This window comes from Aythya marila, assembly GCF_965140915.1.
Source record: "Aythya marila genome assembly, chromosome: 5".
NCBI lineage: Eukaryota > Metazoa > Chordata > Aves > Anseriformes > Anatidae > Aythya > Aythya marila.
Genome location: NC_139046.1, coordinates 60,472,699 through 60,491,995, shown reverse-complemented (window position 1 = coordinate 60,491,995; position 19,297 = coordinate 60,472,699). Strand labels below are relative to the sequence as shown.

The 19,297-nt window shown below is 35.1% G+C and overlaps 1 protein-coding gene across 11 annotated transcripts in view; it reads right to left on the bottom strand.

Annotated features, from left to right (window-relative positions):
* The window catches only part of SOX6 (SRY-box transcription factor 6), a 382,586-nt gene that overhangs the window by 172,563 nt on the left and 190,726 nt on the right, over positions 1-19,297 (bottom strand). For all 11 annotated transcript variants that reach the window (XM_082762761.1, XM_082762760.1, XM_082762769.1 and 8 more), the window contains one exon: positions 5,744-5,833. In XM_082762761.1, the coding sequence (XP_082618887.1) occupies positions 5,744-5,833 (90 nt within the window). The remainder of the gene's footprint in view (positions 1-5,743; positions 5,834-19,297) is intronic.

Here is a 19,297-nt window from a genome sequence, read left to right as displayed (position 1 = left end):
GACCATATAGTTTAAGCTAGTTCATATGTTTGGCCTAAATAATTATAACAGTATCTTAATCCAAATAAATAGATATAATGGTTCTGGGTAAGTTTAACCTACATATATATATATATATATAAATCTATAATATGTATATATTAATTGATTACCTTCTTCAAATAAATCAGACTAAATATTATGCACACACTAACTGTTGAAAGAGCTTGTGAAATATTCAGTCATTCAAATACCAAGGTACCACTTAATTTACAAGACCAGGTTAGGCCTGGAAATGTAGCTTTTGTAACACATTACACAAAACGCCAGTGACCCGAGAAATGGCAAAACAAAAATATATGTCTGATTTAGAGAGCTAAAACTTAGAGCTAAACATATTACTTCATTGGATCATGGTAATAAATACATTACAAGAAAACTTTATAGCCTGTGGTATATTTCTAATCAGGACCAATTTCTTAAGGATTTGGGTGTAGGGGCTCTGGGTTGTGTTGTTTTGTTATGTTTTGTTGGATACTTTCATTGGTTTCACTAATTGGAACCAGTTGATCCCTTTTCCTGTGTATTGATTTTTTAAATCCTAGCAGTTAACAATGATTCTAATGTATCATAACACTTTAGACCTTAATCATATAGTGGGGCTTTTGCTTGTAGCTTTTGTTTGAGTTTTAATTAAGAAGACCTTGTGTCTCAAAGCCTGAGCTGGGTTTTTAATTGCTAGTATGTATATCACACAGACTTCAAAAGAAATAAAATATGTTTATAACAGAGAGCACAAAGGAGAGCTTTGAAATGTCTATAGCCATACAAAGTGACATAATTAAAAACCTCTGAGTGCCTCTGTGATATAAGACATATATATTTATTTATACATATTTATAAAGCAGATTGTTACATACCCTTAGAATTCATGAAAAAGAAATTTCAGCAATTACACTGAGAAATAATTACTACAAATTCAGACTGCACTGTTGGTCAGGGCTACAGGAAAACATAAGATATATTTTCTACAAAACAGTCTTCATGTTTGATACAGTGCTCCAAAAAACACTCAAAAGCTTATATGTGAATATAAATTTTATAAAATGGAAGCAAAAATAGCATTTAAAATGTTTTGTAAATCTTGCATATTTTAAGAAAAATTTAATTCACTGTCAAATCAGACACCATAGCTTTCTTGAGGATTCACTCATGCAGAACTCTGTCCAAGACTACCCCAGAAATGGATAGTGTTAAATTACCAGATTCAAGCAGTTGTGCCTCACTGTTCTCTTTCAGTCATTAGTGCACACACCCAAAATGCTCCTAGAAAACATCTCCTTCTATCTCTCTTGTGCTCTAATCCCAGCGACAAGCATCATTTGTGAGTGAAATTAGTTTTGGTTTACCCAATGCAACATTTCCTTAGGAAACAGACACGCTGACTCCCACCTATCCAAATATTGAGCCATTAAATGTATATACATCACATGAAATAGGAGTTTGGGGCTTTTTTTAATAAAGTAACAAATGTGAACAGAGAAGGAATAAGCAAGGGAAACATAATGCAAACTGACCTCTGTATTGGATATATTGGACAAAGCTATGGACATCAATCACTATCCTTCCCAAAATAGAGTATACTGTACAAAGACAGCATGTGACATTCGAGTCACAATGCCTATAAATATAGATAGTTTCAGTTGTAAACACCACCAATGGAAGCCAGAGAACTAACCTGTAACACAGTAGTCGGTGACCCACGAGTCACTCTCCTGTAAGACTGCTAGACCAATTCTGACCCTTTCACGATAACATCATTGCTTAAGTTACTTAAAGACTGACCTTTCTTATTTGATCTTCAAAGACCCTGCATGCTGAGAAAGACCATTGCGGGCTATTTCAGTAGGACAACTGCCTGATGCATGCAAGACTACGCTATTCCAGAGATTTATATTTGGAACAGAAACAGAAAACTTAAAACAGACTCTGTATAGTGATAAATGATGCTACTCTGCCTAGCTGTGGCTGCTGAAATAAAACTAGATATCTAAGCAACAGAAATGCATGCAGTGAGGGCGGGGGAGGACTCTGCAGAGAACTCCGCACACCCAAATATCTGGAAATTTAGAAAAGAGCCCTGAACCACTTTGTTTATTTAAATTCGTGATAACAAAAACTAGAATGAAAATTATTTCCTGATGCTAATTGTTATTTGAAAGAACAACACTGCAAAAGCTGGACATAAGCCTAACAAATACCTTAAAGAAATGTAGTTGCATGCATACACTGGCAAATGGCATGCAATCAAGTCACTTGCATGGGCAGTTGTGAGTTGTTGTGTTTTTTTTTCCAGGTGAGCAGGTATTTAACTCAGCTCCATTGCTCCACAGACCTTTGAAAATCTGACCTATGTGTTTCATTTATAAACATATCAAATGAACAAGCAGACTTTTTTAACCACTGGAATTTGGGTACAAAGCATTCTGCCAAATGTTCCTCTGAGTTTCATGCAACCTCCCTGAAGTCAATGGCTTGTTTGGCTGGAATTCAAGGAAGAATCTGGACCATTATCAATAACTGAAATCCTGATAAAGACACTCAGAAAAAGCAGTTTTACAAGTGAAGCACACTATGCAAGAGTAATTGTGAACAGGAACAATCCCACTTAGAAAAAAAATAAATGATTCACTCTTTGTTACTTTTGTATTGGCTTCTATTGTTTGTATTAATAGATATAGCTTATAATTATATCTTGATTAACACTATTGTGTTCTAAATATAGAAGGTAAAGCAAGAAAACACCATTTTTATTTTTCTCTCTCAGCCAATTATCTTTTCTTCTCATCTATGTGCTTCCCAAACATGAATAGAAACAGTTTGTGTCAGTGGTACTTTTTTTTTCCTGCTTTCATCCTTTTTTTTTTTTTTTTTTTTTTCCTGGCACTGATTCTTAGTGAACTGCCTTCCCACAACCAAGATGCTAGTCTTTCACTGGAGGGGGAGGGCCGCAGTTGTGCAGACACAGAGGAAGAGTATGTGCTCAGGTTATCCTTCATGAGAACAACGCCTTCTCGCTAAAATAAACAACTCCCAGTAACAGTCAGTGTAAAGACCAGTTCCTCACAGGACCACACCTCACTTTCTTATAATCAAGACTTTTTCCCTAATGACCTCATTTATTTATTTGAACTGTGTTGCTTCAAGTCTTTAAGTTAGGCTCTCAGTAATACGAACAGAAATTCCGCACAAAAGCCAAAAACATCAGCCAGTTAAATAAATTGATTTAGAATCTAATGGAAACTAAGGAGCAAGTATTTGACATCCCAAAAAAGATACACTTTCAGAAGTAGTTCTTTCAGACCTCTGCATGCCAGTTATCTAACTGGAAATTCATTCACTACAATGAAAATTAACTTAGTGACTTTGGAAGGCTACCACCCTGAACACTGAAAATATTTATTTTAAAATACATGTATATTTCTTTGGTAGATTAAAAGACCTCCCTGGTGCCTCTGCTTTACTTTATTTCCTTCTTGCAATCTGGTTTTCATGCTGTCACTGTCTAGCTGGTAGGATATTTTTCCTTACTGAGACCATTTAAGGTATACAAATACTACCACAAGTTAATATGAGGTTATTTGGTTGACAGTGATGTTAGCAGCTAGGAGCTACTACCTCGAGACGTTGGCTAGGCTGCTGGCTTGTGAGCCAAGAGAAGAGGAGTCTGCCTTCAGACCCGTCACAGCCTTGCTATCAGGCTCTGTACCTTCTTTGCTTCTTTTGTAAAATGACACTAATGTCTTTGCATAGAAGTTTGAATGCTGTTAAGTGTAAAGCACAACAAAATAGCAATCATTATTCATCTTCCACATTTGTATCTGCTTGTTTGTATTTTTGGCTATTCATGAAAAATGCGGGTGCATCAGCAAAGATTCAGTACTGAATCTTGCTGGAAGTTATCTAGTAATGGAGAGGAATACTGCAGATGTTAAAACCACCTAAGGAAAGGTTTCTAGGGATTAGAGACAGGAAGTTAGTTGAGGAAACTAACCGAATGATTGTCAACATGCAATTCTGGTGAGCTAAATCAGGCAAGTATTTTTACTACAGCCCCAGACAAGGTAGTTGAATGAGTTGAAAGTCCTTCCAAGCGTGAGTAAGAAAGGTTTTTACATAGATAAGAAAATGGTTAGGAGCAAGTTCACTCTGCAGTGAATATATGTACTAGGAAAATAGAGGAATAACATAAACCCTAGGGGGAAAAAACAAACAAACAACAAAAAAAGAACTTTTTTTTTTTTAATAACTGAAAGCTCATGAAAAAGCTTCTTGTGCCATCTAAAAGAATAAAGAATATTATTCTGCATTGTTAGAGATCCCACCTCTTTTAATTTTGATTCTCTAATAGCATTCAAGTAGTTTCTATTTAGAGACTAAGTAGCTATATTGTGCAATTAATGGACCAACTAGCATTCAATGCTTTCCACACTATTAAGAGACAATACAGCTTTAAATAGAATGTCATTTCAGACAAAATTTTGTTGCCTTTTGTTTATTACCATCGATTTTAACATGTTTCTGTAAAGCTGCATACCATATTTCTGCCACTGACTTTACTATAGGATTTCTTACCTGTCTAATGTATTCACATGGTCTTCTACAACTGACGTCCAACAGGCAAACCCAACAGATTTTGGTTTTGAATCAATTGCAGGAACCAATTATAACTTACTTAATAAAAAGGGCTAGTCTTTCATCTGTTTGCATAATAAAAAAATGAACTATCTATCTGTCACCCTAGAAGAAATGTAAAACCCTAAGCTTCCATTTTCATTTAAAAAAATAAAAATAGTATCTTTTTTTTTCCCCGTTAGTAAAGCTTTATTAATACAAAGCACATAATTCTTTGTTTCCACTTATTTGTAGTTTCAATTTAATGAAATTATCCCATTGAAGAGAAATTAAACTTAGGTACCTTGTGTACTTTTCAAAAATGTCTTATGAGCCCTTCTCACAGCACAAAAAACCCTCTCCCCTTTAATTTGTTGCTTAGTCAATAACAATGAATATCTTTTCAATAAGAGAATCCATGGAAAGGTTGATGGTTGAGTTAAAAAAAAAAAAAAATCACTTTAAAGATTTCTACAGTCTTTAATTGCCAAGAGAGCTCCACTTGTACCAGACTGCTGGTCCAACAAATCTTGGAAATACTGGAATGTCCTGTCTATATAAGCAATAAAATTCCCACTGATTTCAGTGAGTCCAGAATTTCCTCACGGGGCTTCTTTCTCCACAGAAATAACATGAATATGAAAAATACATTTTTTCCCAATTGTGAGTACAAAATTCAGAAGAGTAATTACACAATGAGCCCCCTTTTATAACCTGAAAGCAATTTCTATGTATATTTATGCAATTGAGAAGAAGCAGTAGCAAGTACGAGTAACTCCATGTTTTTAAGATGTTTCTTCCTCTTCCTCTGGTCACAGAGATATATAGCTAATGTCAATGAACTAATGTTACTAACCTGGCGTTTCATGATATACATGATATTGTCATTCATGATACTGTCTATAACTGACAGTGATATAACCTATTTATTTGGCAAACATATCTGCCATCTCAAAGATAAACATTAAAAAACATGAAATCAACCTCTAGTTATGACTGTTATTTCTATTATTTTTCTGAACTTAAAAAAATAGTCATTCCCCTTCTTAAAAAAATGTGCAAACATTTAACATTTGATCTAGTGCGATACCTTTAATTTCTCCAAGGAGATCACTTGTGTTTAATTTTTCCATCTTCTCCTTCCAGTCTTTAGAAAGTAGCTTTTCCATGCAGGATGAATCTATTCAAAAAAAAAGAAAAAAAAAACATCAACTATATTCTTACACATCAGGGAAAGAGGTGCCACCTTCATTTTAAAACTTCTCCTTGTTCTAGTTGGACCATAGTTTCAAAGAGAAATGAACTTGTAGCCAAACAGAGTTCTCATTTAACAGCATTTTAAATCTAAAGTAATTCCACTGAGGTTAATGGAGTTACTATGGATTTAACAAGGGTCTAATTGAAAGAAAAACTTTGTTCAGGATTTATGCATGCTAACTGCCAATTTACATGCATAGATTGCCAATGTATATACAAATTCTGTCTTTTTCATTTGAGGATGATTGTACACTCGAAATTATACATGAAGATTTAGAAGCTTTTTCTGGAAATTTGGCACACAGTGACATCTGAAACCCATTTTTATACCCATGTCAATGCAAAAGTTATTCATATAATGTCTCCATGGAATTCATAAAAGCATTCTACATATTGGATGCTCACAGTATCAGAAATTTTCTTGGTATACTATAAACAACATGCAATGATTAGAAGATCTGCTTTCATAATCTGAAGTTCAGAATACATTTTCAATCTTTGTCCCAGTATGGGAGGCCTTCTCTAGGCAAAACTGTCACTGAAGTCATTATACTTAGGAGAAAGTAGAAAATTAGCTGTAGTAAGTTTCATACAATCAGACCCCGATTCCACTAGAAAATCGAATATTGAGCATAGCAGATTCTTCAATAAATCTAAAGGCTTTTTTTAGTTTCCAAATTAAACTAATTGACTCTGTAGTCTAAATAACTATACACAGTCTACACGTAACCTTCCAGATAAATTTCAAAAGCTGATTTTTAAGATGGGAATTTTTACGGCTGATGCCATGATTATGACTTTAGGAACCTTAATTCAGATTTATTAACAGTCAGCGAGAAAACTTTACACACAACTGAATACTTATTTTCTCTTCCCAGTTAGTAATCATACAATATCTATTAAACATCATGCATTTATTTTCATTGGTAGACTCGTCAACAAAGCCTTGGAAAAAAAAAAAAAAAAAAAATCATTGGAATCATTTAAACCCAGTTTAGCAAATTATCAAAAATGTGACAAGTGCAACTCTATTCCTACAATGAATTTTTCAAATAGCCTACATTGTAAGACCATATATTACCCTGCAGTGCTGAGCACCTTGGCTCTCACCTGTATTTGTTGGGCATTGCCACGCACTTTAGCTTGTTAGAAACCCTGCCGTTTGCACGAAAAGAAGATCAATTTACCAAATGATTTACCAACTAATAACTTTCCAAATTTTGATGACATTTGCACTTTTACCACTCCAGTCATTTAAGAATCAACACCTGGGTGTACATGAAGGCAGAATTCAGCCTAACACATCTGTCGAATTATGGGTAGATTAAGGCCAAATTTTGGCTCAACTTCTCATGTCAGCAGTCTCATTAGAAGGATTCACACAAGTAACAATAAAAGGAGAAAGCCCAGATGAAGAATGGCAACAGAGAGCATCAATACAGCACATAACAGTGCCTACCACCTCAGAGGAGTCTAAAAAGACTCAGAGAGAGAAGCATTCGAAGAAATCATAAAAGGAGGAGTTAAAGATTCAGAGAAAAGTTCAAGGAAGAAAAAGCCAGTCGCATTTTAGAATTCAAATAATTTCAGCTGAAAAAAAAAATCACATTAGCATCTTCCCTTGAAAAAACAAATGAACAAACAAACAAAAAAGGAAAACCAGTTGAAAGCATACCAAACTGTAGCTACCAGAAGATCAAAGATCAGGTTTTAATTGCAACACATTTTCACCGTGCAAGCCTCCGTGGAAAGACAACACAGCTCGTAAATGTTTTTGAAGTAACATTTCAGTAGAAAAGCTAATTTATTTACTAATTATATCTTTCTATGAAAGAGACAAAATTAAGGAGCTCTAAGTTGCAATAGGCAGTGTTAAAATACTTGTTATATAATAACAATTTACTTTTAACAATAACAGGCACTTATTACTTTTATGAGTTCTGGCCTGATAATAGAAGAATCAAGAAATAACCATCAATTATCAATAGAACATTATAATTTGTCCTTTTTTTGTGATATCATCATTAGTTTAAAAAGATGTTTCTGTGTTTCTCCCCTGCCAAAATTTCAGACCCCTCATCCCTGGGGGAAAAAAAAAAAAAAAAAAAAAAAAAAAGATGATCATATTTAGCGTTTTATTCTGATGTTTGCTATAGGTTTTATATCCTACTGCTTTTTAACTGAGGTATTTTCCTCAGTTCATACAGAGAAAGAAAAAAACTCAAATTTTAAAAGGAAGCAATTACAGAATATCGTAAGAGATATCATAAGAGTTGGTAAAATACTTTCCATGAAAGCACTTGCTTTATTTCTTCTCTTATTTTTCTTAAAAACATGCGTGTTATTACATGGCATAAGAGCAAACAGTATATTTCTAAAGACAGACAGAGGAAGAACTCAAACAGAAAAAAGGCCAGTCTGTGTGCCTTTTTTTGATATTATCACATTGGCAGTTACAATTTTTATCTCTATAAATGACTGAAAAAATCCTTAAGAATTTCTTTAAACACCCATGTGCTACTCAAATTCTACGTTACACATCTGACCACGCAATTTAGAACTTCTGTATTTTGATATTGGGAACGAGAATACACAATGACCCTTTTAATAACGCTGTAAAAACATTTCTTTTGAAATTCCAGTAAATTTTCAATTAGTGGGGTTAATCCGCAAAATTTTTAACATTTAAAATCGTGGTGTATGTTAAAGCTCTCTGGAGGTCCCTCGCATTAGGCACAAACCTAAATATAAAGGCTTACACTTGAAAGGCATGTTTCCCTTCAAGTTCTATATGCTGTGTTCACAAACACACATTTTGAAAAGGTTTGTGAGTAAGAAAGGGAATTTTTTCTTCTCTCTGTACTGAAAATTAATTTTTACATACATATAAAATCTACAAAGATGTCTTCTGACATCAGTGAAATGTCTTCATCCATATTGATTCATTTTCTGATTTGATTCATTATAGAAACAAAACATCGACTCAGAATCCAGCACTGAACATTGATGAAGCCCAAATTCACATCTGCACTGCATCACGCTCCCTGCACGGAGGCTCTGCTTCAGAACCATTATGAAACCTTGTGGATCCCAGCATTTGTGAAATTCAGGGGTATTCTTGTTAAAGATAATTATAAAAGAAGCAAAGAAAGAAATTAGCATTTATACATTTTTAGCTCTTCTCACTGACTTTATAAACCACAGTTGGGTTTATGCTGCAAAGTAGCATATTTTGTACTGACAAATGTAGGATCAAACTCGTGCAGTTGCACTGGAGCAATTTATTGTATTAGCAACACATTGAGTCTCATCTTTATATTCTTCTGTCATGAACTACGAGAAAAACTCTTTCAAGGACAGCACGCAGGTTAAGTATAATTAGACTGAGATGACTAAATGAAACCTTGGGTATTATTTAATATAATGGCTTATTACATAATGTGTTAGCAATTTTAATTGTAAAGAAGTTTTAAGTACTGTGAAGATCTTGCTACACAAGAGAATTTTGCAAAGGTGAATGAGAAAAGGATGTTAAAAGATAAATAAGCAGAAAGGAAAAAAGCCTAGGTGTTAGATGAAAAGGATCTCTCCACAATGACAAAGCATCGATGAAAAGAATTAACATTTGTCCATTGGGTAATCAATCAGTCATGGAATGGATGGAATCCAGCTCTTTGTTGCACGACCGGTGATGAAGAACGAGTGTGTTAGCTATCACAGCCAAGCTCTCAAGTTCTTCCGACTAAATGAAAGTCATCTTGTTCCTATCAAGGATAGCTTTTGCCTCTTGTCTCTTCCTTATTCCCCCACACACTTTTTTTTTTTTTTTTTTTTTTAATTTCAACAAGTTAGCAAACCCAGCTATGGGTTACATGAACACTGTATGACCTTACAATAGCCCGCACCTATCCTCACTGATTTGGGGGAGTTGTTCCTTTTTTTTTTTTTTTCTTTTTAATTCACTGAAGTAGCCTCTTATTACTTTCTTTGAAATACAGATAAGAAAAAAAAGCACTCATGCCGTGTGTGTGTTTTTGTTTTTTATGGTAAAGTCATACATAAAAGAAAGCCTAAATGTGAGAGTGCAGCAGCAAAACTTCAAAGCACTGTCAGACATTATTATTTCAAATCAGCTTTGACTTTCTGAGACTTAATAAAACACTATAGTACAGACTGGCATATTTATAACACCTATACCAGTGATCAACTGAACTGTCTTATTCTTGCTACCGTGCACTGCCTTGTTATTTCTTTTATAATAAGCTTCTCTCAAAACATGTAACAATACTGCAAACTGATAATTATCAATGATACGAGTTCTAAAACATGACTTGTTTTGCATACAATTCCTTTTGAATATATACATTACTTTGTGACAGAAGACAAAAGCACATTGATTTATTAATAATGATTGCAAATGCATAGCAAGTTCATAAACAATACAGAAATATAATTCAATCAAAGGTATAGGTGACATTTTTCTACATGCACCTGAACTGTTACATATCAAGGAAAGAAGCACTGGAAAAGACAGGTAGGGGAATTAGAAGAGAAATCAGACATCCTACAAGAGAAATAGTTCTAAAACATGATCAGATCCTCAGTAGGAGGAGGAGAAGCTTCACGTCTGCATTTTAGAACAATACGGAGATTTAGTGGCATCTTTGCCTCTACTTCAGAGCTTACAGTCTACAGTTACGATCTATTACAATTTAGTACTAATTGCTAAACATAAGAATCTATTTTCGCAAGCTTTGGGACTAGATAACAATATGCAAGTTCCTCCTTCTCTTACGTTCTATGTTCTCTAACAATTACATTGCTATTCTCTCATTACATTTATTTGCCTTTAGCTCCAGAGGAGAAAATGTGTCCTTTGGATCAGCCTTTGTCAAATGAATTCAAATGCCTCGTTCAAGTCTAAATCATGAGAAAAACAGCACAAGTTACCCTGTCAGCATCTATGAAGATTTGTTAGAGAAAAAATGATGTTTTTTTCTTTGAAAGAATGTTAAATGAGATTATGAACACCTAGGGATAGGCATCTCTGTGCTTACAAGGCCTACCTCAATGGATAACAGAAGAGATTTTATTTTTTCCCCAAACCAGATAAGCTTCAAATAAACATTACAGAGGCTAGCATTTTGTTGCCACACTCCCCCTTCTACCTTTGCCCATCTCTCCCCAAGCCTCAAACAAAATTGTGCATTTAAGTGCATGAAGTTAAAGACCTGACATCTAAAATAATGACCACAAAAAAATAAACCATTGTAAAAGAAGGGTTTGTTTCACTGTTCCTCGGAGACAACTAAATCTAGCTCAAAGTAGAAAAATCTAAATAAAATCAGTACTTTACAAATATTCCTGAATAAAAGTCAAGCAAAATTTAGATTTACCCTAGCTGGTGTTTGTCACTTACAAGCAAACTAAAACACCAGGTCCTTTGGTGTTATTATTAGACTCATTCATAAAAGAAAGAAAGAAAAAAAAAAAAAAGTGAGCTATTCAGAAAATGAAGAACATTTTTTCAAATCTGATGATGAGTTTTTATATACCTCTGTAGATCAGTTGGGACCTTTGACTAACTGATCCATCTCTGAGTGCATAACAGCTTGATTGCATGTGCCTTTTGTGAAGGCACTGCCTGTCAGATATGTTTGAGCACAGATCGAAAGCACATAGCATAGATCTATATCGTAAAAATGTTTCCTAATTTTCACTCTTCATATTATGTATTTTAAAATTATATGCAAACTGTAACATTTTGATATTGAGGGGAAAATCAAAAGGTTAATTTAACTCCCTTTGAAAGAAGAAGATTTTATTATCTTCTAGCAATTCAAAATGAAATTAAGGACTTTACATTTACATTCTTGATTTGAGAAATAAAAATATAATTTAACCATGACTATCAGAAACTTAACTGCAGGATGCTACTATCTATTCTTTTTTCATCCAAGGATGTAAAGTTTGTGTAATGTCACTAAAATAGATTCTTTGTTGCCATAGTTACTTTTTTTCTTCTTTCAAACACAAATTACCCTTTTCTGTTTCAAAAAAACTTTAAATAAAAGAAAAAGAGACAGCAACAATACAAAACTAATCAAAAATCAGCCTGAAGGCTCAACATCCATAGTTGTAATGTGCTGGCACTGTCTCTTGTTCATAAGCAGCTTGGCTTCAATCTTGCTGTCAGTGGAGAGGCAGGTCAGGGGAATCTCATCTCATCCTTCTCAATTTCCATACTGTTCTCCTAAGGTAATTAATTGTCGTGGTCTAACAGAAAATTAAAACACAAGGCATTTCAGACATGCTGCTAGCTAGTAAACTGATTTCTTTGGGCAACAGTAATTTGGTGAGTTTTGGTTTTGTTTGTTGTTTTTGTTTTGTTGTTGTTGTTCTTGTTGTTGTTGTTGTGGGGAGAATGTGTTTTTGTTTTTTTAAATGTACAATCACAACACAAACAAAAGCAACATGACATTTAGAACAACAACAACAACAACAAAACTGCTAGGCCTTTTTGCTACATCTATTGCAAATTGCAAAGGATTTAACTCCTAAATATTATACCCTGTTCCTGCCATTAAGGAGCATGGTAATCGTGGTTCATTGCTTATTCCCTTCTCCTGTGTTGGTTTGATCCCGTCCACTTCTTTGCCTATTTACACTGTGATGTCTCTGGCACAGATTGCTTATTGCACCAGGGTTTTGTTGAACATGCAACCCATTTCTGATCATGAATCACAACCTGGTCCTAATTCTCGATGCAACCTGTAGGCAGTACTGTAACTCCCCATCCTAAGAAAACAAAACCAAAAAGGGCACGTACTGCAAAGAAGACTTCCTCGATGTGATTAGAGGCAAAAGAGGGTCAGTCCTCAGCAGATGTTTTCTTGTAAAAGCAATAATGGAAATGCAATTGTGATCTGACTACCTAGCATTACAGTTTTGTTTAGGACAGGGAACCAAGAAAATCTGCCAACTGCTGTACATTTTTTCACAGTGACAAGATTTCCACAATATGATAAAATTAGAACTGTAAGAGCTTGGAGAGCTCTCTTAACTTTTAATTAAAACTCTCCAAGCTCACTAAATATAATTAGGCATTAAAATGTTCTGGTTTTCCTCTGAATTCATTTGCACTACTTGAATGGTCTAGATCTTGCATGAAACAACAGACATTCTAAACAGAAACACTGGAATTTAACTGGGAGTGATTTCCAGACCTGCTTTCTATGATGTGGCTAGTGGAAAAGCTGCAGAGTCTGAAGCTTGTACCAATCCTGCCTAAGATGGCTTGTTTCAACAGGAATTCTCCAGTGCAAAGAGCATTTGCATGGAGCGTTCTGCTCCGTGCAAAACTCCAGATAAAAAGAAGTTTGAATTTCATGCAAAGAACAACCCAAGATACAGTCCTGACCTTTATTTTTATTTATTTATTAAAAAGCAGAACCTTTAACCTTGCAAATGTTTTTGTTCTCTTAAAATAACTCATACAATGCTATATGCCACACTATTTTTAGAAAAGCAACAAGAGAAAGCATGCTTTTCCCATACAGCAGGGCACAGATATAAACATCAACACAGATGCTCTGTGAAACAGAGCTGGACTTCTCAAGCACTTGATCATTAAGGAATGCACCAACTGTTTTAGATAATCTCGTGCCAGCTCCAATTCTGCTCCACACTCCCCTTTGGGAGTGGCCAATCCTGTCCTGCTCCTAATTTTTCATTTTACTTACTCCTCCATTCTTCTTTCTTTTTTTTTTTTTTTTTTTTTTTTTTCCCAGAACAGAGGGAAAAAGACATTGTGTGCCAAGCAATGCAAGACTAGAATCACTTCCCCAAACAGAGCAAAACTTTCAGACAATTAACCCTCCCCTCTTCTTTCAGATAAATTACTAAGTATAAAATGCAATCTGTTTCCTTTGTTTACTCAATATGAACAATTTGTAAATGACTCAAGGATAAAATTCAGAAAACGTTGTGCTAAATTAGAACCATTATAAACATGCTAATGACTGCTCAACTAAAACATGAAGGATCCGTGTGAAGAAATATATTTAGTTCCTGTGAAATCCAGTTGTATTGCCTCAGAACTATTTGGTCACTTAATTGTATATGATTACTCCAGGAAAATGTTAATTTCATGAACACTGCGCTAGACGATACACTGTGTATGTCAAAGGGAGCTTTCTGAAATGTCAGTGTGATTGCTTGGATGCAGTGTTTTGGCGTATTAGTAGAAAAGAAATATCTTTTAAGTCTGTCAAAATTACATGTACATTTCATTCCTCCACTTAAAGTTTCCCTTCCATTATAAGCTATACTTTACTGTTAGATTGGCTGCATTCATTGAAGTATACATCGTTGCCTTATTTGCATTACAATGACAGTATACTGTATATTATACATAATCACCTATTCCCTAAGTATGTGCACCTCTATTTATTTCCCAAGTGAACATATAATATTAGCAAGAGAGAGGCTCAAGCTTTCCACACAGCAATCAGGGATAGGCAGGAAAAGGGGAGAGCAATTTGCTTGCAATCCCTGGGCAAGAGATTACATAAACTGCCATATCAGAGGAGAATGATGCACTTACTTTGCTGTCTCTTACTATGCATTTATTAGAAAACTAACAAAACCAATAGGATTTCCAATATTTGTTATTTTGCAGAAGGAGGAAGTTTCGATTATTTTCCTGGCTTCCACATCTTCACATCCTTCTGTGTGGACTTTTTTCCTCAGAGTGGAAAAAAGAGATTGAGCTAGTATCTTAGCTAGAACTCATCAGCATAGCTCCATCAAAGTCTACCTAGTCTTAAATAGATGTGAAAGTTCTTCCAATAGTCAGTCTAACTATTCTTTCTCTTAATCTCATACCTCCACTCCTTGTTATGGTCCTTTTAAAACCCTAAACAATTCACTTGCATCTTTGGTATCCACTCTTCTCAAACACTTGTGAGTTGAAGTGACATTCTTCTCATTATTACTGAAACTATGGAGAATTTAATCTTCAAATCTTTCTTTGTTTAACTGCTCTGGAACAAGCCACATATCATGTGGCCTCTGGACTTACAGCGTCTTTCCTCTACCAAAGAATTTCCCTAGAACCTCAAGAAGTTGCAGACTGCGTGTCAGCTAATGTTCAATAGTACAGACACTGGACTCATCTCTATGACAGGCATGGGCTCAGATTCTCTTTTCTCAAACACTGCACAGGTATCCCAGTTTCTCATACCAAACTGAAACAAGCACAGGATCCCATCTCAACTCATGCGTGGCTTGGTAGCTCAAGAAGCCATTTTTTCCATTACATTTTCTCCTACCAAGTGCAATGCCAATTAAGCGTTGTATCTTCTAACAAAGCAGAAATTCTGTGAAATGGCTATGAAAATGTTAGTAAAAGTTTTGGGGAGTAAAAACATGTTAAATGAAAGGTACATGCAAATAAAGGTATTTGATCCTTCACACCAGGTTAGTTTCTGGTCAGGGGGAAGTGAAGTGGACTTTCTGAAAAGCAAGAAAAGAAGGTTTCTATTAAACTGATTAATGTTCCTCAGAAGATTTGTGACGCCAGATGATTTATGAACAAAACATGGATGATTCAAAAGACCTCTATTTTGTTCCCCCAAATCATGTTCTACTCATTACCCTAATAATGCAGTAATAAACATCTGTTTAATGATTTGAAGGCTTCTTAATACTGCATATAAAAATCTGAACTCAGCTCTTACATAAAATATTCTGAAATTAAAACAATTGTATAACAAAAAGAATTTTTCATGAGAAACCCTTAAGCGTTTTTGTATGTAAAAGTATAATACAAAGAAAGCAAAATAATATGCTCTTGATTTGAAATGACTTCAAACGAGGATGCAAAGGAATGAAAACAATAGCTAGAATCTCCTCTCTATTTACCATTCCTGAAGGTCTCTATGACAGATAATGTGGTCTTTCCTGGGACACTAAAATACACTGACAAAATCAATCCTATTGCTCCTTTATACTAATAAATTTTTGACTTAAGCTATCACATTTTATATAAATATAAACACAGAACATGCACAAGGCTTTCCTGAGTTAACCCCAGCAAGCAGAGCCTTAGAAGGTTTACAAACCTCACCAAGCTGCTTACCAGGGATATGTATTTCAGGAATAATAGCTGGTTTATTATAGATCTGTGAAAAGATTTAAGTAAATAGCACAATAATATCTTCAAGAATAATATCTTAAAGTATTCATGTCCCTATCCATACACAGCTCACAACTAGCCACTAATTTTTTCCTCGTAAAAGACTATTATTAATTTTGTAAAGTCAAGCACTGGAAAGATATAGGAATACTAGAAATAAAGTGTTCCAGGAAATCCTGATTCATCCTGTGGACATATTATGATACATTCTTTAAATTAAAAAAAGAAATAAAATACATGCAAACAAGGGAATTTTTTTACAGGATTCTTGCTACATTCAGCACATGGGACAACCTCAGATGAAGGCATAAACTGGAACTGCAGAGCAAATGGGGCTGTTGTCCTCATGATCGCTGGCCACGTTTCATTGCAGAAGTTTGAAGAAATTAAATGAATGAGGGAGGGAACTGCAAAAGGAGAAATGATGGGTCGCAGATATGGCACTTCATTTTCTGGGAGCTCAATTTAAAAAAACTTGGGGTTGTATTTGAGGAATTGCTGAACATTCACAGCTGCAGCTGTGTCAATGTAAAGTCAGTGTAAAGATTGAGGCTATAATACATATAGCTATATATAAACTGCTACACTACGTCCTCTGGAAAAGAATTAGGACCTGAGCACCTCACACTAAACAGCCAATAAATCAACGATGGTTTTGAAGTCACACTCTGTCTTAGCTGCATACCTATGAAGCTGGTATACTCACTACACTCCTTTCCTCTTCACAAAGACTTTGAGAAGATAATTTATGTTTGCAATACATTTACAGAACATGCTGGGGGAAAAAAACTATTGTGTAACAATCGTCTTCAGAGCACAGCTTGAATAATAAGCAATGTACATACACTAAGGCTTCGGATGGACCGGTAAGGATATAACAAACAACTGGATAGTTTCACATTCACTGAGGACCATCCCGTTAGTGAACTGGATGAATCCAAATTCTTTTGGAGGAAAAATGTTGTTTAATCCTGTATGAAAACTTACACTTATCTGCATAAAAACAAAAATGGTTTTCATTTAAAAACATTTTAAGTTCTGTTGAGTAACTAAAGGAGATTTTCACCAGTTATTGAGACATTCTGCAATATTAGAACATTTTTTCAACCTGTGCTTATAGGACTTTTAGCAATTACATTTAGTAGCCAGATTTGGAGACAATGGTGATTTGATTGCTACCAATCACATGGAATTAGAGAGTGAACAGGAACTGGACTTCAGTTTCTCCATGCCAGGCTTCAGCAATTAAAAGGGTGCACCCTGTCCTAAAATGGCCAAAGTGACACCACCCCTTTTGCTCTTCTGGCAGAACATATAATGACATCCCCCAAGTGCAGGCTGACAGATCCAGACAGCTTCCCCTGCTGGCTCTGAGCAAGTGATGCCATAGCATGATGCCATACGTGACCTGTTAACTCACTGAACATTTCTACACAGAAAATAATCTTTGCCTCTATAGGTGATGCACAAACTCATCACTATATGTATCTTTCCCAAATAGGTAGTACAGCAATACAATGGGTTTCTGAGCTGAGAAAATGGGGGGTCATTTGGGAACACCTGAGAGCAAATTTAATAATACTCGGGGAGTTCTCAACTAAAATCTGCTACCTGAATGGTTAAATAGATTTTCATTGTAATTAAATCTTCAAAGCCACGGAGAAAGGTAACCACAATAAGTACATGCTTCCTGTTCTGAGCTATTCTGTACATTTATATCCTATTCTGTAAATAAATGGCCTTCCTTTTCCAGAATTTTCCTCATTAACAAGCAAGAAATAGGCAATGGAGCTTGAGAATTATTCTGGAACACTCTCCAAGAGTTATATTGCAGGCAACAAAAAAAAAAAAATGACAGTATTTCTGTCTTAAACATTTAGTCTTCTTGCTCTTGTTGATTTGATCCAGACTCAATCATTTTAACAGTTTAAATTAATGAGCTGAATTTTAGTTGCCCAACTCCTGAGAAAATTTAAGCATGTCTGAAGTTCTACAACAGTTACTTTGAAATTGTAAAGATTAATGCTGTTTTATGATACACTCTTAAAACAAACGCAAAACAATCTAACAAAGACTCAATTGTTTAGAAGGATTTTTCTCATACATAGGGCTGGTAGAAAATCTCATGTTATCAGAACAACCCCTACACAAACGATTGCTCAATTATAAGTTCTGATTTACAAGCTCCAAGAACAGGATACAATAGAAAATATCTTTGCTATTATGCTAAATGGTGTAGTATTTCGGAAAACTATAATATGCTTTATTCATTAAACGTATTACCAAATTCAGTGCACAAGTAGCAGGTGAAGATTTGACTCCTACTGAATTCCATAGATTACAATCTACAGCACTTGTACTTCAGAACTTATCAAAATCCAGATTTCTTACATATACATTTCTTACTTCTATATCAGGTTGTATTTTCTGAATGTTGGAGTATCCTTAGTAAGGCCACTGCATAATTTTTATGGTTAGGTTTTCTGTATAACAGGTTGTATGTATGGACCTCATACAGAAGTATCATGGCCGCAGTGCGTTGGACATGCATTGTAAAAGTTTCTTCATACCAAGCCAAAGTGGAAGTTTCAGCTGCGGCCAGGTTCTCCATGTGCTCATGGTTTGGTCCATTGAGTTTGTGTTTACATACATTAAAGTTGAGAAGAATCTTTTACTCTTTGGTTGCATTTTCGTTGTCTTTACTCCACATGAGGATTACCTTAGTGGGATTTTTATTTCTTTTTAAACATTACCCACAGGATTCATTGCATTTAGATAGCCAGGCAACCTTTTTTGTCAACTAATCTGTCTTCTAATCTGGAGGCTGCTGCAAACCTGCCTAAACCCTACTCCTACACTGGCACTCTCACACTATTTATATAATCATGAGCACTTTAGGCATAGGAAGGCAGAGTCTCAAACATTGCAAGTTACACGTCTCTGGTTCCTTAAGCTTTTTTTAAACACTTATTTATGGGCAAGGTGTAATTTACACCACCTTATGTATGGCTGGGCAGGTGGTTCACTGCGACTGCTGCTCCTTATATCAAATACGCTAACATTATTGTCAGCGGTGCCCACTTTTCCCCACTGATCATATTTTCACCTGTTCTCTCTCATCACTAGACTTGACTGGGAGCTCTCTGTGACAAGGACTGCTTTTACTACGGGTACACGCACAGCACCTAC